At 42.6% G+C, this 22,285-nt stretch overlaps 3 protein-coding genes across 8 annotated transcripts in view; 1 reads left to right on the top strand and 2 right to left on the bottom strand.

The window, feature by feature from the left end:
• Positions 1-190: 190 nt before the first annotated feature.
• On the bottom strand, positions 191-9,647 carry ankef1b (ankyrin repeat and EF-hand domain containing 1b). The gene is made up of 12 exons (XM_026999902.2): positions 9,263-9,647; positions 8,543-8,918; positions 7,764-7,963; positions 7,136-7,285; positions 6,816-6,939; positions 5,508-6,333; positions 4,997-5,223; positions 4,681-4,844; positions 4,460-4,588; positions 4,107-4,358; positions 2,369-2,473; positions 191-271 (listed from the first exon to the last, which is right to left on the bottom strand). Exons 2-10 carry the CDS (start codon positions 8,916-8,918, stop codon positions 4,200-4,202), a joined length of 2,355 nt encoding a protein of 784 aa, XP_026855703.2. The 5' UTR covers positions 9,263-9,647; the 3' UTR covers positions 191-271; positions 2,369-2,473; positions 4,107-4,199.
• Positions 9,648-9,819: 172 nt separating this feature from the next.
• On the top strand, positions 9,820-15,269 carry khk (ketohexokinase). Of its 6 annotated transcripts, XM_026999845.2 has the most exons (9): positions 9,820-9,968; positions 10,170-10,286; positions 10,638-10,772; positions 11,156-11,290; positions 12,239-12,311; positions 12,465-12,614; positions 12,994-13,082; positions 13,327-13,484; positions 13,755-15,269. In XM_026999845.2, exons 1-9 carry the CDS (start codon positions 9,877-9,879, stop codon positions 13,841-13,843), a joined length of 1,038 nt encoding a protein of 345 aa, XP_026855646.2. In that variant the 5' UTR covers positions 9,820-9,876; the 3' UTR covers positions 13,844-15,269. The 6 variants fall into 6 exon arrangements, with proteins under 6 accessions (XP_026855646.2, XP_026855650.2, XP_026855649.1 ...); XM_026999849.2 differs by lacking the exon at positions 10,638-10,772; XM_026999848.2 differs by lacking the exon at positions 11,156-11,290.
• Positions 15,270-15,683: 414 nt separating this feature from the next.
• The window catches only part of emilin1b (elastin microfibril interfacer 1b), a 25,431-nt gene continuing 18,829 nt past the window's right edge, over positions 15,684-22,285 (bottom strand). Inside the window, exons 3-8 of the mRNA XM_026999843.2 lie at positions 22,025-22,239; positions 19,735-21,903; positions 19,418-19,507; positions 18,950-18,967; positions 18,515-18,649; positions 15,684-17,670 (exon numbers count right to left, since the gene is read on the bottom strand). Coding sequence (XP_026855644.2) covers positions 17,348-17,670; positions 18,515-18,649; positions 18,950-18,967; positions 19,418-19,507; positions 19,735-21,903; positions 22,025-22,239 — 2,950 coding nt within the window. The 3' untranslated portion in view covers positions 15,684-17,347. The remainder of the gene's footprint in view (positions 17,671-18,514; positions 18,650-18,949; positions 18,968-19,417; positions 19,508-19,734; positions 21,904-22,024; positions 22,240-22,285) is intronic.

Genomic DNA, 22,285 nt, shown 5'->3' with positions numbered 1-22,285 from the left:
TGTGATTTTGGGTACAAATGATGGGAGTTAAAAAATAAGGTCCTGTGTATCACTTGACTTGTCCTTCACTGGTTAAATCTCCCTTGTACCTCTACTCCACTGCTGTCTTAACTGGAGCAAGATCAGATAAATGCACTCTAGTTCTACAGAGGCAGATAGTGGGAAATGATCAATACCACTTACTTGTGTAAAGGACTTTTGGAAATGCGCTAGTATGAATGAGGTATTGTGTTGACCTGCATTTCTGTGTAGGACACAAAAGATGAGATGCCTGAGAAAAGGCGGGGGGGGGGGGGGGGGGGGGGGGGGAGAGAGAGAGAGAGAGAGAGAGAGAGAGAGAGAGAGAGAGAGAGAGAGAGAGAGAGAGATTTTTTAAATATAACCTGACAATGTCAGATTCTCCCATGTATGTCTCCCACATTAAGACAGGTCATGACATGGAAATACAACATTGTGAGACATCTGAAGGACAAAATTCACCATAATAAAAACACAACTATGCTGAAAGGAAAGTGAACGGGGGGGGGGGGTGGTCTGTGAGTGGTGTGAGTTTCCGGGGGCAGGGAGCAACCATCATAAATATACACTGCTACATGACTCACCCTAAAGCATGTACTAGTATCACAGAGGTCACACTCTGATCAGACACAGCTGGAGAATCAGAGATTCTGGCATATGATAGTATTGTGACACTACACGAAAAATGTGAAAGGACTGCTAGTTTCATAACAGTCAGTGAACAGAAAACCATGCCCTGTGCTGGCTGGATCTTACAATGAATGGAAATCTGGTTTGTTATTATGTCTTTTGTCCAATTTCAGATTCTTCACAAAAGCCTGGATTTCCTAAAGTGCAAAAAGAACTGGTTAAATGGATGTTTTCTCTAAAAAGCTAAACCTGGAATGCTTTTAAGGTCAGATGCATTTCACAAATATTTGACACAACCAGCTGTCTTTAATTTGGAATTAGAGTGCATATTAATGTTCAGCCAAGGCAGGAAAATAATTTTCAAGAAAAGGTATATTCAAGAAAAGGTATAGTCACAATCTAAGACAAATATCATGTAGACATCTTTCAAAACTACACAAATTACATGACTGCAAAGTTATTTGTTAATAACTTTGTTTGCATTTGGCACAAAAGAACTCTTATAGATCTTTTTATTTGCCAGGGGCATACTACAGAACTGGCCAAAGGGGAGTGACTCAGTCTCAGAATGAAGAGGAAGAGGACACTTTGGGCCATTCACATTTTAATTGTATTCCTAAATAAAGACCCTCTAATGACTTATATTGGCTCAAACATTTTGAATTCTGACACAACCACATACAGTATCTAACAGGATCCATGATATTACTAAATAAAGGTCATTTATTCCCCCCCACAATCCGCTCATTCTTTTTGTATCAGTCAGCTGTGTAAGAATTATGGGAAATCAATGCCACCCTCATAACACATCAAAAGAGCCAATTTCCCGAGGTGCTCCTGTTCAGAAAGGTGGGATATATGTGTAATTTTCCATGTCACTGGTCCTCATGTCTCAGAACAACTTGGAGCTGTGAATACGGCACTGAAACAATGTGCCATCTTTGTGTGGGTTTAATTACATACGCCACTGCAGAAGTAGATAATTATACAGGGGCAGCTTGTATGAAATAAAAAGCACATTTTCAGAATGCTACCCATTTGTAGAGAGTGTGCATCATAATCAGTCAGAATCTATCTACATCTGACACATTTCTGCAGCACTGACTGTATATTCCCCAAGAATAAATTATACTTTCAGCTTTGAAAGAGTTGATTGCCCTCCCACAGACACCTGGCCAGTAACAAAGAGGATCGCATGGGGTAAAGCAAACACACCAGTCAATTGCATTTACATGGTAATTCGTCCTGTAGTTGCTTCTTAGAGAGATTGGTGAATGTCACTTTCCTCTGTGAGGCTTGAGGAACTCATGAATATGCATAAAGGCAAGTGGGAGGGACCCTGCTGAGAATGTACAGGATTTCAGTATATTCATATATTTCATATTCATCACTGTCCCTGTGTGGTCTAAAGAGAGAGCTCACTAGAATAGGAAGTAAGAGGGTTACATGTGCTTTAATGTTGGGTGTGGGCTGACTAAGACGCTACTATATCATATGATGTCAATACATTTACCAAACAAACAAAACACCCTAGACAATAGACTCTCGTTCCTCTGACCTCTCTCCCTTTGTCTACCTTCCTTTCACAATTGCTTTTCTGTCTAATTCACTGCCAGATTTTCTGTCACTCTCCACCTTTCCACTCCGCTCTTCCAGCAGCGTGGGAGATTAGGAGCTGAGGTCACCGCACCTCTGACTGGCTGATCATCAGATTAATTACCTGCCAGTGACACAGTGTAGATTAATGTCTCCTCATCCTCTGGTGACCTCCACACACTGGGCTCAGCTGGATAGAGGAGCTTTGATCCCTCCTCCCAGGGCTTGCCTAGAGGATGCAGGATAGCAAATGATTGCAAAAAAGACTTGTTAGGAGAGAGAGGCTTCAGCGATAAACTAATCTGAGCAGTACTAGCATGCATGAGTCTTCAGTAGGTTTCCCTCAGTCACTGTAAATCAGTGCTCACCTAATGTGTGAGCTGTGACCATTGATTGTTTACAAAGTAGCATTCCTCATGACTACATGATCCATCCCCTTCCCCACAGCACTGCCCGTAGAGCAGGGTAAAATGACAAACTGTGTGAGAGCTTCATCAGCCAAACCAATGCTGACTCAGCATCTCAAACATACTTAGAAATTTATTGAACAATAACAATCTCGATTTAGCAAACCCCGCAGTGGATATGTAGAAAAATGTGCATTAATTTTAGAGGTGCATGTTAATTTGAATTAGTAAAAATGAATACTTCACCCCCTGCTAACCATCAATTAAAGCAATTGGGGTGAGATAGCAGGATGTAAATGAAACATGAACATCACTACTTTGGGAAGAAGGTCCACTGTACAGGTCACAGGTCATTTCCACTTCAAATATCAAACCTCAGTGACACAATAAGCTTTCAAATTTTAATGACCAACGGTCAAAGCAATCATGGCATGGTTCCTTGGCATGAGCTCTGATCTATTAGTGCCAATCCTTTGCGAGGTTTTTGGTGGCAGGCTGTGACCTCATTCTGTGGCTTGGAAGTTAACTGGCTCCTCTTTTTTTGCTCAGCAGATATTTGATCTTAATGTAAGAATGAGCTGAACTGATTTCACCCCGACAGCACCGCTCACCCTTCTTCACACACTGCCACTGTCTCCTGTTGAACTACAGCTCTTGCCAACACTCCCTCTCTGAGTCACTCCCATGTCTCCTGGTTCATTCTAACTTTGCATCACTTTCACTCGTGGAAGCTCCAGTGATCAAGTTTACCACACAAAAATAAACAACAAATGATTCATTGTCATATTCGTATTGTTGTGTTTGTAACGGCATTTGTCTTTACTTTCCTAACCGTGCCAAGTTTTTAAAAACGTCCGTGGGTCTTATGCGAAAGGATGGTCGAAGCGAAATGGTTGTTAAATAACTGAGCATTTTGAGCAGAACCTTAAGCATTAGCCTGAGAGATGTGTCACCACACCCCTCCTTCAGCTCCTATTTCCTGTCTACTGTGGGAACCAGTGGTGCATGCCAAGTTTGCCTGGGCCTGCAGTGCACGCCTGTAGAGCTAGGGAGGTGAAAATAGCCTAGAGAACAGGTGGTGCTCTCACTCGGGGGTTCAGATAACAGGCGGCACCTCTGCCAACCAACACCACTGACCACTGGGCTTATCAATGACTGAATATCAGAAGTCGTTTATAGCAAACATTATTTTTAACTCTGGACAGGAAGAACCACAAGGTCTGAGACCTTCTTTCTGAACTCCTTCTATTTGTTTCTTTTAAGTCTTCTCAACTTTAGAAGGAAAGGACAATGCAGAGCAAGATGAAGATTAAATGACAACTATGGGTCATGTACTAAGATTTTACTCTTAAAACATTGTATACATAGGTATTCCACAAGGGAACTGACAAATTATACTATAAATAGAAATAGTTCTAAAATTATGCCAAGGATAAGACCCTAGCTTCACACCACCTTAGGACTGCATATAATATGTCGTAGACGTGAAACAGAACTGAGTGCTGATGAATCAGAGCAGCTCTGTTTTGTCCTTTTGCTGATTTCTCGTCAGGCATCATCTCCTCCTGTTTGCCAAGCCTTCCGCACAATGTTTTTATTAAAAGGCATCAGGAAGTCCTTGAAGTCCACCTCATAGGAAAGGTTTTTCCTCCTCTCCATCCTCCTCTCCATGTGCTGAGCAGAGGAAGCCAGCTGCCTCCCCCACACCTACAACACACCGGAAACATTAAGATACCAAAAACACACCACGGCACGCAGGCCTGGATCTCACAAGGATCTCCAGCATTTGAGTCCTGGAAGTGACTTACAGTTTTTGGTGCAAAGCTAATGTTGAGCTTGTCAGCGACTCGTGCAATGGTGACGTGCGGGTTCATGGTGATGATGTTCTCTTTCAGGTTCACTCTCTTCTCGGCAGTTGCTGGCAGAACAGTACTCACCTTTGGCAAACAGAGACATTACATCAATCCCTCTTTCAATTCCATGCCCTATGAGAGGGAGAAAGAGGCAAAAATCTTCCTGTAGCTTTCACCTTCCATGTGACAGGAAAGGCTGCTTTGGATTTGGAAGATGGTTTCTCCTCCTTTCCTTTCTTAGTGTCCTTGGTAAGCTTCGGAAGGCAGTCCAACTTGGTTCTCACCAAGTCAATGATTCTTTCATCACCATACACCCTTGCGATGTCTAAGCAGTTTTGGTCTGAAAAGAACAAATTCTATAGTTGTAAAAAAGCATGCATATGTGACTACTACACCCGACCTAGCTGGTTTGGGATCAGTGTGCAGGGGCAACTACATTAGCACCACGGGTGCCCATGTGTGCAAGGCTGGTAGTGCACCCCTGGGCATCACCCTTCTTGTTCTGAGCCTGGACTTTGGCGCCAGCTCCGATGAGGTAGTCCACACAGCTGAGTCTGCAGCTCTCAATGGCCCTCATGAGCGGGGTGGCCCCGTTCAGAGCGACGGCATCCACCATAGCGCCGCTCTGCACCAGAAGCTCGATGATATCCATCTGGCCTGCATGGCAAGCGTGATGAAGAGGGGTCCAGTTAAACTGATCACATGCGTTCACGTCAGCCCTGGGGTGGAGGTGGGGCAGGAAGCACTGTTATCACTACCAACACACAGCAGATGACACGTCATCTACATATTCAAACACAAATGATATTCTTATATAATATAAAATTAATACATTTTGTAAGCCATTAAAATATCAAATTAAAGATGGTTTTTGTAACTTTTTGACACAGACACTCTCAGGCCAACAAGCTCTCATGATGTTTGGATTAAACCACGTTGAGGCCTTTCTAAATTGCATACAAGAACACACGGTGAGACTCGTGGTACATGTAAGTCTCCTCACCCCAGCGTAATAAGAAACTGGGCCATCTGGTAGCTACCGCTGCTGCAGGCTGCCATCAGGGGCGTCTTGTAGAATCGGTCCTTGACATCCATGGGCACGTTCTGGCTGAAGGCTAGGCACAGGGACTCGAAGTCTCCCATCTTCACGCAGTAGTTGATGTTCGTGTAGATCTTCTCTGGCTCCTCCATGTACCAGGCTGAGTCGTCTTCCACAGGGTGGATCGGGGGCCGGTCCCGGTTGAAACGCCTGGTGTCCGTGTACTGCTGGTACCTTTCGATCATGAAGCGCGGAGGCCCACCATCCTCACGACGAGCCATCAGCTCGGGAGGCATAGTGCAAATGGGCAGGGGTGGGGCAGTCTTACCCTTCTTCTTTCCTTTTCCACCTTTTCCAGCTTTCTTCTTTTTAGGGGCATAGGAGGACTGGACAAATGCTTTCTGTAAGTACTTCAGACCCTTGAAGAAGTCACTGATATTAATAATCCCCTCCTGTTTTTTGTCATGGGCCATGATAATTTTTTGCAGATTCTCCTGGTCTATGGGTGCATGATGCTCTTGCAGCACAGACCTGAATGTCTCTGTGGAGATGATGTCTAGATGATCACCTGCTTCCTCAAAGGCCTTGCGCAGGACACTCTCATGCTCGCAGGCCCAGTCATGCAGAACAAGGGCCCACAGTTCATTGGGGTTGAGGCTCCCGGGTTTGGAGAACTTTGTGTGAAGGTGCTCCGCCTTCTTCAGCTCCTTCAGTGCTGCTCTGTGGCCATTGTCCTTGGCTAACTGACGCGGAACCAGACCGTCAAGGTTTTTCAATTTGGGGTTGCAGCCTGGTTTGAAAGATACATGGTGAATTTTCACACATTCGGGCTTCCAGTTCTAGACTGCAAAATATTTGGTTCCGAGTACTTTTAAGTTAAAACAAAACTAACAGAATCCAAAAAAAATTAATAAAAGACTATAATTATGTATGTTAAACACTTTCATAAGTAGATGCATATGAACGCAAATATATATATATAAAAAATGTGACTACATACATTATAACATAACGTGAAGGCAGTAATCCTGGAACTGGACAGCATTACATATTCTCTTGTACATTTAATTCCTACATCAAGACAAACAGTGTGGCTAGCTATCATCGAGCTTATGAGTGAATCATGCAGGATGAGGTTTGTCTCATGTTACTTCCATTAGTTTCTAGATTTCTTAGTGCCTTTGACACTCGATAGTAGAGCTCACTGACACTGAAGACCTTTGACACCAAACATTACTTTTGGCACTAAACTCCCAGATTGTCCCATCACACCTCTTTGTGCCAGGAATCTACAGCAGTCCGTGTAGCCACCAGCTGCAGCCAAATGCAGAGGAGTATTACCACCCTTGGCTATGACCCCAAGGTCAGCCGAATAGCCAGACAGCACCTGTATCACCTGAGCCCAGAGTAGAACAGCCTTCACCATCAGGAGCCACATGGTTTACACATTTTACATAACACAGGTGTTCTTTCTGTGTTCTAAAGTACCACTAACCTGTTCTATACTGCCTTTCATCAAAAACAAATTTACAAGCAAATATCATAAGCATCATTAATAGGGTTCTAATCTTATATGAGAATGAGCATCATGCCTCAAAGAAGCCTCCTTTGGCCGCTTCGTGGGCAGCGTGTTGTCTCTTTTTGTCTAGGGCATTTGGGTTCCCACCTCTCTGCAGGATGGCCCTCACCAGTGCCGTAGCGCCTGCTCTCGCCGCCTCCATCAGAGCCGTCCGGCCGGTAGCCTGGAAGCAAACCTCACAACCTCACTAGTTATGTCTGGAGTCTGGCTAGCCTCCTTTTCTTTGGTACAGCTCAGTCTGTTGTAACCAGTACCTCCTTCTAACCGCTTTCTAACTTCTTGGCCAAGTTCTTGTTTTTGTTGGGTTTTTTTTGGGTGCGGCTAAGAACACGAGGGCACCAGACGGTGAACAGTGCAGCAGGCAAATATACAAATGGTCATGCTCATTCTGTACCACTTATCCACTGCATTACTGGAGATCATTTTATTTTAAATTTTAGATTGAAAAATCTCATTTTTAGAGCTGAAGAAGCATCGGAGATGAAAATAAAGAATAAAGAACCTGTTGTTGTCTTGCATATCCTGATATGCTTGGACGGATCTCTAGAGCTGATTCTAGATCTGCAGTTTGGTAAGTTTTATGCCAAAAACACCATCCTGTGAAAAGCACCATTAAAACTGTATTAAATGTTAAAACAAACCTGATCCATGGCATTGGGGTCAGCTCCTCTCTCCAAAATACTCATGCAAATGTTTTCACAATCTGTGGCACGCTCACATGCCATCAGGAACACTGGTTTCCCAGCATTAGAGACGTTGTTAACGTTTGCCTTGCTATTGAGCACCACCTGCAGGCAGCGCATGTGCCTTTTTGAAGGGGATATGCAATAGAAAAGGGCTCCTGCATGTAAAGACGCATAAGACAGACAAGAGAGGGTCAGATCATAACAACCAGCTAATAAATGGGAGGACAACATTAAGATATGTTATTGTGCTAAATGACATACAGATGTCTTTCTAAACACAGGACTTTACGACACTCCAGGTATAAAAAATAACACAGATTTAGATCAATTATAGTGAGGCTGTTTGTGCCAGTTTGATATTTTCTCTTGCTCATCCGCAAATTGTTTATTCTTGCAAATTTAAAATAAACAAACAAGCACATCAATAAATAGCCTTCATGGCCTTTTGTCTAGTGTGGCACGACTGTTTTCCATGTAAATTATATCAATCACTTGTACAAAAACTTAAAATATACAAATTGTGTACAAATGGAGAAAACAGCGCTCATGTACTTTGATATATTTTTGCCTGCTAAGACACGTTACTATAAAATGGAGAATCAAAAGTTTAAGTTGCATGACAAAAAACGCTTTAATCACATACACATCAGCTGCAGAGATCCACTTATTCTCCCATATAATTATCTGACAAAAGTCACATCATTAAACATGGCACAGAAAAACAAAAAGATCACCTTTTCCCTCATTGTCTACCACATTCATGTTAGCATGGTTTTTGGCTAAAAGGTCAACCATACTGTCATAACCCAGCTCTGTTGCCAGGATGACAGGGGTGCGGCCTCTTTTGTCCTGTACGTTGGGGTATGCCCCAAGAGACAGAAGGAACTGAGCTATGTTCAGGTCGTTGGCCACTGAAGCCAGATGCAAAGCGCCCGTTCCCTCAGCAGGTTCCGTGAGGTTGATCAGGTTGGGCACACCCAGCTGTACCATCTTCTCGACCTGCGAGTGGCTGCCCTCTCGCACGAACTGCAGGAGTTTGTAGATCTGCAGCGCCTCCAGACGGCCCTCCGCCACCGAGCTCCTAATTACAGCGCCACCTGTTGGGCACATCTATATATGGGAAAGAAAAAGAGCCCGATTGCCTGATTGCAGGTCTGCATCTCTCGAGTGTTGTAATATTCATAGAACTGCTCAGAACACAACAAATCTTTGATAATATGAAACAAGGTAATGCAGAATAAAAGTCTGGAGAACATCAGCAGCTGGCATGCGTAGAATGTGCCTATTCTATCTAGTAACTATTTTAGGTTAAACATAAATTCTGAAAATAAAATGTCTGTCTTTCACATCTGTAAAATATTTTCATGTAATCTGGAAATATTTTAGTTTCTCTCTATCACAACGGTAAAAATGCTAATACAAAAGAAAGCAATATAAAATAACCGCACACTCACCCTTTGATGTTACTGCGCCTGGGCCGAAAAAACATTCAACTATATAATTTAATGAACAGTTTGATTTGAGAGATATTATTATGAGGAGGCCACTGGCAGAGAAGCCGAACTGCTACGCGTTGGCATTTCCTTACTAAAAATCCAGTAAACAAAGCACTGTCGTGTTTCTCATATCTCCCTAGCAACAGGTGCTAGAAAAACGAGTCTGCTGTTGTCCCCATTGCTATGATTAGCGTACTAAAATTGTTCTTTTCTTGTTGTTGTGATAATTCAGTTGACTAATCACAACTTTTATATCATACTATCTGAACACATTATATGACTGCCATTTCGATCTTCTGTATAATTTACTTGTGAAAGAACCTGTCACCCAATGCTGTTCAACTGTTACACTGTTCACGGAAATTCGCAGTTCCGCGCCAGCGTCAACGCACGTGCGAATAATTCCCTGGGCGCGCGTGCTGATCTTTTCGTAAAAAATCGGCAATTCTCGTAAGACGAAGTGGCCATGTCGACGGCTTCCGCTTGTCCCTGCGTTTAGACCAATCAGAGCGTGGCATGCCTCACCTTTCGTCCCCAGTCCATGTTCCACTAGTTATCACAATATAGAAAATATGGCGAAGGGAAAGATACTTTGCGTTGGGTTAGTTTGCCTGGACATCATCAACGTTGTGGATAAATACCCGGAAGAGGACACCGACAACAGGTTGGAGTGGGGAAGCAGATTTGGGACATTGCTAGATGTTGTCTTTAGCTCGTGCAAGCGAGAGCCACTGCCATAGTGCAGAAAATAGTCAGAATCATAAAGGGCGTGAGGCACAGTTCACTCCAGCCATGTGTATTGTATTGAACTCTGACAGTGCGGTTATACCGGGTGACTGTAGTAGCGTAACATTTTCGCGCACAGGTGTTTGTCTCAGCGTTGGCAACGAGGTGGGAATGCCTCCAACTCGTGCACGGTGCTGTCACTGCTCGGGGCCCCCTGTGCCTTCATGGGATCTCTCGCTCCCGGACCCGTAGCTGAGTAAGTATTATTTACGCCACCAGTTGTTAATACACTTTATTTCCTGGTTTCATTTCGGAACTAACGCATTATAAAGACAGGTAGCATTTGGACATTCGTATTTCCAGTGTTAGCTTAAGTACTGCAGTTTATTTTATGAAGCTGTTATTAATTAGAGTGTATTTCTCCCTTTTTGCACTGTATTTCACTTTCCTTGATTTCTGCATCTTGTGAGAACTCTTTGGCAAATGTTGCCACATTTTTCATACTGAATCTTAAGTCCAGACTAGTTAAACTGGTCAAGTGGTTAGTATTATACCACTTAAGTGGTTTTGTGTGCGTGCTCTTTCTTGTACTGATTTGTTCCTTTAGCTTCATCTTGAATGACTTTAAAATGTACAAGATTGACATCTCTCTTCTTCTGGAGCACACTGGGTGCTCCTTTCCAGCATCTGTAGTTATCAGCAATGAGACCACGGGCAGTCGCACCATCCTGCACATGAACAGGTTTGTGTGTGTGTGCACAAGAGAGAGTGATGGTGTAAATTTACTTTATTTAAATTTTTTTTTTGCATTTGAGTTTTTGAGTATTTAGTTGTGTGTGCACGTGTGCTTTTGCTGTTGAAGCCGAATTCCTCGGACAACCAACAAATCTCTGTTCACACTGGGCCTCTCTGTTTCAGCACTAGGTGGCGATGTGACCACTGGGGAGGGGGGGTGTTTGTGCTTGAATAGGTGCATGTTTGGTCTGCATTCACAGGTCAAGCTTAGCAGCCTGCTGGCCTCCTCTGTCTTTCTGCTCATGCCATCGGCAGGGCATGCCTGAGATCCCAGCACAGCCGTCAGGCTAAAAAAAATTGGATCATGTCCTTCTGTTTTTGCTGCATTAGTTTCATCGTGGGGGACTTTGTCCGGCGTGGGGTGGACATTTCAGGCATGGCCTGGCAGGAACGGGGCGAGACGCCATGCGCCTGCTGTGTGGTGTGCCCCACCACGGGCACACGCACTGTCGTTCTCTCAGACACGTAAGGCTGCGAGGTTGGGTCTCAACTACCATCTGACCATCAAAACCTTCAGTGCTTCAGTATTCGCTGACTAGTTGACTGCACTGCCTAGAAACTAATCTGATGCAGTAGTGTAATGCATGCCTAGTCAGAACAGAGTGTATGTTGCTTCAAATCACTCTGAACAAGAATGAACACGAATGCTCTCTTTGGGTCAGATGATGACATTATCTGAATGCTGTTCAATCTCACAGCTGCTTTTTGTGTGTGGTTGTTATCATAATTTTATATTACTGCAGTGGCACCATATTAATTCAACCTAATTCATTTTTACAGTAAATGGCAAAATTTAACGATGGCTTGTTGACCCGCTGTCACCCTGCATGCAGTAATGCTGATCACTGACACCACTGTAGTTGAATTCTCCATCATTTCAGTTGATAAATAAAATTAAATTAAATGATCAGTATGTAAATATCAAATATAAAGCATATACTATATAGGCAAAAAAAAATCAAATATAACTTTTGATTACCAAGATGGTAGAGGTAAAGTTAGTAAAACTCTTGTAACTTGTGTATTGTACTAGTACCTAGATTTTGTAGATTTGTGTAGATGTTGGAGAGGTTTAATCAAAAGATTCTTTTGCTCAGTCAGTAGAATTTTGTTTGAGATCGTTCACCTTATTGATGATTAACTGTCCTTTCATAAATTTGCACTGAACCAGTTTTACTGCAGCTGTTTCTACTACACACCAGACTGTGGCCGACAGCCAGAATTAGACAATAAACATGAACAAGTTGTTCTTCTTGCTACAATAAAGTCATATAATATTGATGTTCATTTGCCAGTTTAGATATTACAGCTCGTACTCCATAAATTGTTACAGATGATCAGCAGGAGCAGTCTTGCTGGATGCGTGACTGTTGTGAAGATATCTGTGATAGTCTGAACCCTTTTGTTATTCAGAAACCTGCCTGATGTATCTGCAGAGGACTTCTCGAAGCTGGACTTGAGCCAGTACAAGTGGATTCACTGGGAGGTGGGATCAAACCAGAGGTCTTTTACTGTGCTTTTTTTGAGTTTGACTGAATTTCACTATCTTACTGAGGGCTGTACTGATTTAGAACCAAACTGCTCCAGCAGTATTCTGTCCCAGTCAGGCAGCCGTAGCTCACTTCTGTGTGATTAATAGGGTCGCAATGCTGAGGAGCAGATAAAGATGATTGAGAAGGTGAGAGAGTACAACAGCAAGCAGCAGAGGGAGGAGAACAGAATCACCATCTCCGTGGAGATCGAGAAGACACGAGAGCCTCTCTATCAACTTTTCCCCTGTGGTGATCTGGTACGACTTTCAAAACGTTGTTTAAAGAGAATTTTCACCTTCAAATATTTTTTTTACATTCAAACCAGAAGTCTATTAATGACAGATATGAAGGGTTTTAAACTGCAGTAAACTATCAGAGCAAAAAAAATATAGAAAGCTTTTGATGTAAACAGCAAGTATAATAATTACATTTTTTATCCTTTTGAAATGAAAGTTTAGTGTACTAGACCCAAATAATGTATATATTTGTAAATGTGTACCATTTCAAAACCTTTTTTGCTTTTTTGTAAGTATACAAATAAAGACCTCTGCATGCTTATAGCCGTTCCTGGTTAGAACATGCATCTTTATAATTTACTTGATACTGTGATATACTTGTTTTTCTTTGGTCTTGCAGGTGTTTATCAGTAAGGACGTGGCCATACACTTCGGCTTCCATTCTGCTGCCAGTGCTCTGAGAGGTCTTTACAGCCGGTTGAGGAAGGGGTACGTGACCAACACTGACAAGGAAAAGCAACAAAAGCAGTTCTGAACCAACTATAATGTACCACAACAATGAAATTACACAGAGGAGAAATGTGTTCGCGTTCCTGATGAAGTAGCCAATAGATGGCACTAGAGGTCTGTAGATTTCAGAGACGCCAGTGCTGACACAGTTGTACTCTTTCCTCCGGTGTATCCTCCTCATTGTTGTGCAGAGCCAAGTGAGTTTCATATTGATCTCTTTTAGGGCTGTCCTCATCTGTGCGTGGGCAGAAAAGGGGGCAGATGCACTTTGTCCTGATGGGGTGCTTGTCCACTCTGATGCCTTCCCACCTGAGAGACTAGTGGACACTCTTGGGGCCGGGGACACGTTTAATGCATCCGTCATCTACACTTTGTCAAGGGGTAACTTTGTTTTTTGTACATGCCAAGAGTCCAGTCACAAATCGGAATACCACCACCATACCTATGACATGGGGGAAGCACGTAAACTCGCAGTAAGCTGCTAGGAAAGCCAGCGCTCATACAGGCTTGGCTGTAGTACCTTTTCTGTTCTACCTGACTTTAATGAACAATCAGAAATGTTTCACTATAAAGGCAGGCCACTGACTTAGCAGCACAGTTATATTGTGTGCCATATGAAGTGTCTGCTCTGTTCTACTCTCTGTTCTGCAGGGGGGAGTCTACAGGAAGCTCTCACATTTGGTTGCCAGATTGCAGGCAAAAAGTGTGGTATCCATGGATACGATGGAATTCTGCAGTGAATATAGTGCAGATGAGTGGAACTAAGATTTGGAGCAGATGCTTAACTTGGGAAGACCTGCTTATAGGATGGAAACATGGCAGTTTAGCGTGGCCATGTCTCCGTGGTAATAATTTCCCCACTAAACTGCTGAACTGAACAATATCTGAATAACAATGAAGAAACCCTCTCTGTATCTTGGTATGAAAGGTATGGTCAGCAGACCAGCTGTTATGGATGATCAGTAGGATTTTGCTCTTTACTAACTCTTGAGTCTGCCTTTTTTGATTCAGAATGTGTGCTTGAAATGATAGTTAACACTATTCCATTCAGAGGTGTAGAAGTAAAGAATATAATTTTAAGAAGACAAAAGATGAAATAAACCAAAATAATTGATTATCTAAGTTATAATTTAACCTCTCTATCCTACTTCAGTATGTAGGTGTTACTGGACAGTTACACTTACATTTTGACTGAGCTGTCTGTCTGTCCTACAGATATGTTTAGGCTACACTAATTGATAAAAATTGGTGATGTATTTTGATAATTAAAATGAACAAGGTAGGCAAAAACTCAGTGATGTCAGCATTTAGCAGTAATGTTCTACCCTTGGTGTGGAGTTGCTTGTCATTGCAGTGAGTGAAAAGATAAAAGGTAAACAGGATGTGTGACATGATTCCACACTGAGTTACACAGCTGGATAGTAACACACAGCAGTCTGTATCTGCTGACCTTTAGTATCTTTGAATAATTTTGCATTTACAGTAATACAGATGCTATTTGTTAGAGTTGCTTTAGGGAATGGCTCCCCAGATGTAATTCTCAAATTCTGTCTTTATCAAAAACAGAAACCAGGGCCTTAATACAGTATTCATTCATTCGAAATCTTCTTAACTGCTTAATCCAATTCTGGGTTGCTGAGTGCCCCCCCTGGACAGGAGTAATGCGTTGCAGCGATTGCAATGGAATCCCGACATACACACACCCACTCACACCCGGCCACTTTGGACATACCAGTGAACTAACATGTCTTTGGAGGGGGAGGAGGAAACCCGCACAGGGAGAACGTGCATGCTCCACACACACAGCGGCAGGGCCAGGAGTCAAGCCTAGGTTGCTGGAGCCACGAGGCAGCAGTGCTAATCTCTGCCTTCGCTTAACACAGTGTGTACACCAATAACATTCCCTTCTCTAGGGAATTCAGATACCTACCATATCAGGTACTAGAAATAGCAGTGGCTGCTTAAAAATGCCAACTTTTGCTGTAAGCACATTTTCAGATGTAAAATCATTTGTTTTTTTTCTGTCTAACAGGTGTATCATTTTTTTTTATTTTTCATTGTAAAATTTTGATGGAAAGTGCAAAGGACACCATGGCAGTACAGACACTGCGTGCTCCTCGGCTGAACATTGAGTCACACCCTTGCCAAAGGTTGAAAAAATAGAAGAATCTTTGTGCATCGTAAATTTAATCCCAGTGTGTCTAATGATAGTCCTCCAGAAATGTTTCTCTTTCCATGATTGCATGGACCAAATGTGTCTTTCTACATGCAACTATAAAAGAAATCTCAACAAAAAAAACAGGAGTCATTTGCATTTCAAACATGTTCTCAATCACATTTCACTTTTACAATTGTTGCTAGAACTCATATGGAGTTTACCCATAAATCACATGCTGTGCAAATTTACTGAGCAAAGCTGCATTTCCACTGACGGAGAACTCCTCTTGATACAATTCAAAGGTGGAGTCGCAAAATATACGATTAACCCACACTGTGAAAAAAAACTGCCATTTCCCGCTACATTAATATTGATTTGGCAACAACTGAACCATACAGAACCAAGGTTGGGAGAGACAGAGATGTGTAAAATTAAATATCTTTATTTAAAACATGTGTTGCCAACATACACATTCAAGGTCACAGGTTAAACTGTGAGTAGGAAGTTCACATGAGCCAAGATGGTGTGGTTTCATTTATTCACGTGTAGGGCATTGTTTCATTTACAAATGAAAAGTCCTTGCAGTATGAAATGGAAAAAAAAACAGCTCATAATGAAAATTTGTGTGATAGCAGCCTCCACATATAACTTGGCACTAACCTTAGTTTCATACAGAAATAATCTGCTTGTTTTTCAAACTAAGATTATCATCTGCTTCAGAAAACTAAGACATTGTAATCTCGAAGTGTATCATTTAAAGTTTTCAGTTTCAAAAGAAAAGGCTTGCCATGAAATACACCGTTCTTTGGCACTTCTACTGTTGCACAGACAGAGCTGGGCGTAAGAGAGCACCCTTTATTTTTAATGCTGCTACTATTTATAGGCACTTTAAAGTTGATCCACAGTGAAGAAAATTATAATCTTTGATAATCATCTCTGACTTTTCTGTGTCATCTTTGGCTCATGAGTCAAACCTTTAGGCTATGTTTCCATGCTAAGCTCACAGGAAAACTCTGTTCTCAACTTTCTGCCATGACTGTTCTATATAGACTCTTGTAAACACATTACTGATGGCAATTGGTTCTTTTAAAGCAAACACAAAGTAGTGTTTATGATAAGATCACTTCATATTGTTTCTGGCAGCATTTTCAGTGAGTGGTGCCTGACTAGAAAAGATGTCGATTCCAGGATATTTCCTCCTGCTGTGAGATGGACACACCCCACCTGGAGCTTCACCTCTTCACACTGTTCTTCACACTGAACTTTTCCTTTACAGTCTGAGTGATGAGCTGCGTTTGTGCTTCTCATGATGACTAATGGCTTGGTTTACTGCCCAGAGAAAGACATACATTCCCATGGCTCCCCAGAGCACCAAGTCACTGAACTGTACTACAGACACTCACCCTGTACTACAGACACTCGCACAGTACTACAGCCATTTGCATTGTATTACAGGTTTAAAGTTATGTTCCTAGTCTAACATTAAAAGGTATGAAAGGTGCACATGATTAATAACATTCACAACACAATATGAATTTCTCTTATTATCAAAAGAAACCCTCTTATTTCTGGACAAGCTCACATGCTCACTCACACACACACACACACACACACACACACACACACATCCCTAAACCTTGACTGTGAGTCTAACACTGGCAGGTGAGTACTTTGCAGTGGTGCACTTGGGAAGTCAAACAGACCTCATGGTCAGCTTTGGTGCATCACAAATCAATCATTCAAAACCCATGCCTGTGATTCATATAAAATAAAGGCATATCAATAATAACATTGTCATCAATAACCAATAAAAACTTGCAGTAGTATCTGTTACAACACTTGTCCAAAAGGGCTAAGATAACATATCAGGAGCAAGTTCCTCCATTTAAAATCATATTTTGTCTCCAAGGAGTTCACAAGTTTAACAACATCAGTGGGTTTGATATTGACACCAGGGAAAAATCATCTCCACCTGGTAGTCATCACTCAGCGGGCCATTTTCTGTCACCGTCATTTCGCTGGTTGTCATTTGCCTGGGGACTCGCGTGGGTCACCCTGCTCCGTCTGGCCAGGACCTCCCGGCCTCCTACACGTCCTCGTAGAGGAGTGCCCCGCTGAAGATGGTGAGAGGCTCCACCGAGTGTGCCAGTTTGCCCATGACCAGGTCAATGCAGACAGTGTCCTGCATCTGCAGCGGCAGGATGATGTTGAAGACGGCCAGAGACCCTGGTGTGGGTTTGGCTTCTGCCATCGGTGTGTTCTCTAGGCCTTCAGGCTGGTAGCCAGCCGAGTCAACGCGCGCTACGCCGTAGTTCGACTTGGACAGCACAGCCTCGATCTTCTCGTTCTTGTAGCCTGTGAGAATGGCGCTGAAGAAGTAGTGGCCATCCACTGGTGCTGTAAAGATCCCTGTGGGCCAGAAAGATGGGTGGGTAAGTTTACCATGTTTGGTCCTTTAATTATTCATCAGGTTTGGATGTTTTTTTTAAAGCCTATACCTTATTAAAATTGTTGTTGCCTATTTACAATTATGCAGGAAGTCTACTGGGGTTAAGGTAATAAAAAGCCTACCAGCCTCATTTATAATTTCACAGGGAGTCCTCATTGAGGTTGCGGTAATAAAAAACCCGCCAGCTTAATTTATAATTATGCAGAAAGTCCTCACTGAGGTTGCAGTAATAAGAAGCCTGCCAGTGTTTCATTAGGCTTGTGAATTTATGTCACCCAGTTGATATACTTATTTAAATTTGACCAATCAACAAATAAGGTCATAAAGGTCACAAGTAAAAATCTGAAAATTATATGAATCATGCTTTCCAAATTATCAAACTTTTACAGTTATATGGTTATTATATGGTCAATAATCAGAATAGAATGATCAACAGACAACCTGGAAACACATTGCAAAAAAGATAAAAGATTGCTTTAAAAGATTTAAAAAAACTAAAACATATACATATATAAAGTATATGGTTGTGCTAAAATTTGATTTTCCATAAGTTCTGGGTAAGTATAAGCTAGAGTAAGTATGTCAAAAAAGTCTGGCTTTTAAAAATAGTAAATTTTTGACCAACTCTGGTGCAAGAATTCTTCAGCTGTTGTTTATTTTCTGTTGCTCTATTGACATGGTTGTTCTGACTGCAATTTTTCTAATGCACAAAATTGCATTATTTCAGTTGGATATCTTTTGTAAGTCAAGAACAGAATAGCAATGTCTTTTCAATGAATTTAATTAATGTGCATTAAACTTTACCTGTTCGTGGATCATAAAATTCTCCTTTGTTAGCAAAGATCTTGTCAAAGATTATAGTTCCAGCAGTAAACATGGGATTAGTGAGAGCGGCAGAGAAGGAGATATGAGGTAGGAGGGCGTCTGCACCTGGATTACCTATTCACACACATGCACACACACACAAATATATTATATTATTCATTCACATACACAATAATTATATTATTTGATAGATAGATGTAACTCATTGTAAATACCCAGCTGTTAACATGACACTGATCATGAACCAATTAACCAACCACACAGTAACAGATCCCCCTCTCCAACACACACACACACCTCACTGACATCTAATGACCCTTGCCAGCTCCAGTTTGATTGGCAACATTAAAATAGTTGTAGGGCTCTAACCAAAGTTAAGCTGTCAGAAGAATTTTGAGAAAATAAAGTTCATACCCTTTTCACCCTTGAGACCTGAAACAAGAAAGTTCAAAATGTGAGGAGTTAGTTTTATGTGTTAAGCAAATAGATAGTCACAGAACAGCTTTACAAAATGTGCCATACGAACCATAAAATGTAATTTGTGAAAATAATGTGAGGACAAATTCTCTTTATTCACAGCGAGAGGAAGATCTTTATAATGATACTTTAGTTCAGCGGTCACTAACACACTCTGCACTGAAGATTTTACTACTAACCCAAATCTACCACACCTCATTCAGATAAGCAGAGACTTCTGAAAACAGAAGTTAGATGAATCATATGTGGTGTATTGTGGTTGGAATCAAACTTTGCAGGGTACTAGATCTCCAGGAGCAGAGGAGGTCAGTATGCTTCAGTAATTAGTGTTATATATAATGAACCATTACTCATGTAGCAAAGTTAGCTGTGTCTTATATGGGTAATGCAAAAGAGGTTTGTTACCTGGGGGTCCTCTTGGGCCATCCACACCTGGTCTACCTTGTGCGCCTTCCTTTCCTTGTGGTCCAGGAGGTCCTGGTGGCCCAGGTAGACCTGCAATCAGACATCAGGCTCTTAACAACATAAAATAACTTTATGAGTACCTTGGTGGAATATTGATGGTTAGCTCATCTGACCACTGAACTATATCTGCTTTTTGGTTTTGTTTTTATATTCATTTCACAAGTTTTTTTAATCTAAGATGCATGTAATATTTTTGATGCCATGATATGGTTTTACCTGCATTCAAATGTAAATGTCACACATTTTTAAAGACAAACCTGTTAGGTCTTGCTCAGTTATGCTCTGGAACTGCTTAAGAACATGTAGCAGTGATGAGTTGATCTGCTTGACCTTGCCATGGATACTGTCCAGTTGTGTGTTCTGGATGGTATCAATGAGCCCGCCTTGTGAGGTCACTGTGGCGTTGAGCCCATTGACACAGTTCCACAGGCTGGACACATGCTTGTTAAGGCCTTCTTTGATCTTCTGTAAGTTCTCAGATACAGAGTCCAGCCGGCCACACACTGCCTCAAGTTTAGATAGCCTCCTGTCCAGGCCTTCGCCGGTCCTCTTACAGTCACCCGTCTCTACCACAAAGCTTCCGAAGCGCCTCACATCCTGATCTATGTTGTCAAAGCGTATCTTGCTGTCCTCTATATGCTCTGTCACCTCCTGCTGGATCTTGTCAATCTCTGAGATGATCTTGTCCTTGGTGTTGCCCAGGTCAGTAATGACGCTATCGTGTTTGTGGACGCTGTGCTCCAGCCCTTTCAGCGTGTCGTTGATGGAGCTGAAAGTTAAGATGACCTCTGACAGCTCTCCCTGGATTGATCTGAGGTTGCCGTTGTTGCTGCCGATGACGCTGTGGCCATCTAGAGGTTTCTGGGGGTCATCCAGGGCACTTGTTCCAGTTCCTGTTGGAGTCTCCATACTGATCTTACATTGCCCGTTGCATTTGTGCACTTCCTGTTTAAGTTTAGTCATTTCCTCCTGCAGGTGAGAGCACACATCTGAGCATGCTGTTTGCTCATAATCCACTTTGCCCTTTATGGAATTAATATCAGTTTGACACTTGTCCATAGCTTGGTTTGTAATGTTCTTTAGCTCCCTCAGATCATCCTGAACTGTTCTGCAAAGATCACAGTTCCCAATCTCTGTAACGATTCTGTTGAAGTGCTCCCCGGTCAGTGCTAAAATCTGGTTGATGTCATGGCTGAGGTCATTCACCTTAGTCAAGAGGGAGTCCCCAGACACAGAGAGGTCTTTGAGTCGTGTGTCAAACCTCTTGATCTCATCCTCATTGGCAAAAACTCTCCATTCCAGAGATTTCACTGTGTCATTAGAGCTGATGTCACTTCCCCCTGAGGGTCTTCTTGAGCCAGGGGCAGAAGCACCTCCAGAGTTGCCCTCAGGGCCAGAGCACAAAGAGCACCCAGTTATCCCCCTCTCTATGTGGGACGTGACATTCTCCAGCTGGTGCAGCCGCTTGTCGAGATCAAACGCATTCTCTTTTACAAGACCTATGTCTAAATCTACTAGTGAAATTTTGTAATCTTGCTGTTCAAGATGGCTTTTGATATTGTTGTGTAGGTCTCTCAGCCCTTTTTGGAACAAATCTTCCAAATCATTTTCTGAGATGTTAAGTTTCCTCTCCAGGTCTCGCAGATAACTGTTAAATGTGTCCTCTGTTATTTTTGGTGCTACTCCACCTCCTAGTCCTGTGTCATCTGTTATTCTTGGTCCTCCTCCTTCTCCACCTATTCCTCCACCTCCACCTCCTCCACCCCCTACTCCTCCAACACTCCCGCTGCCATCATCTTCTCTGAGCTCTTTGTCCAGTCGATTCTGCAGGCTATTGCAAGTCTCTGACATCGAGCCAATCTTCTCATCCATGTCATTGAGTCTTGCTCTGAAGTCTATGACCACATCACAGCAGCCTTGAGCGCGACTCAAACCATCCAGGGCCTGAGGGTGCCACTGTTCAATGGCATTAATCTGCTTTTCCAGAGCCTGCATCTTCTCTCTGTCTAACTGCTGCTGCCTCCTCAGGTCGTCCACCCCTGCCTGGCAGGCCGAGCAGGACAGCGCGACCCTGTGCTCCAGCTCACGCAGAATCTCCTCCTTCATAGTGTTGAACCTGTCATCGTGGCCACTACCACCCCCCGTCAGATCAGTCCCCCCTCCTCTGCCATTCACCAGGTGGTTGTTGATACTGACTAAAGTTTTGTCATGAGCTTGAGTTCTGTTATCCAGCTGGTCTAGTTTGGTCTGGATGCTGTGAATGGTCTTTTTCATCTCAGGCTGGGCAGCGTCAGCAGGGGGCTTCCGCAGTTCTTCCTCCATCCTCTCCGTCACGCTGTGTAACGTCGACTGCAGTTCGTTAATGGTTTTTGTCAAACTCTGGATTTTGTCCTCTAGGTGCTTCATCTTGTCACTGTCACCTCTCCCTAAGCACACAAGTGTCACATTGTTTACACAATTTACAATTTGAATTGAATAGCCTTATTACATATTACAGTCAAATGATTCAGTTGCTTCAGTTTAGGGTTACTGAAGATGGTCACTAACCAGGTCCTCCACTCTGCCCATGTCCTGTAGCTGTGCCTGCATGTCCAGGGTTTGAAGGTTTTGGCCAGGGTCTGGCTGTGGAGATCTGAGTGACAGATCCCCCGTCAACTCCATCATTACAGTCGTCTCCACTATAACCGTGGCAACACTTCCATTCCATTTCTGTGACCATTTTGTAGGCCACTTTATATCTTGGCCTCATGTAGGTATGATACCTTTAACATAAAAAGCACAGTATTAAACAAAAGCAATAAAATTAAA

The sequence above is a fragment of the Electrophorus electricus genome, chromosome 13, assembly GCF_013358815.1.
Source record: "Electrophorus electricus isolate fEleEle1 chromosome 13, fEleEle1.pri, whole genome shotgun sequence".
Taxonomy (NCBI): domain Eukaryota; kingdom Metazoa; phylum Chordata; class Actinopteri; order Gymnotiformes; family Gymnotidae; genus Electrophorus; species Electrophorus electricus.
This window is presented reverse-complemented; position numbering and strand designations above follow the sequence as displayed.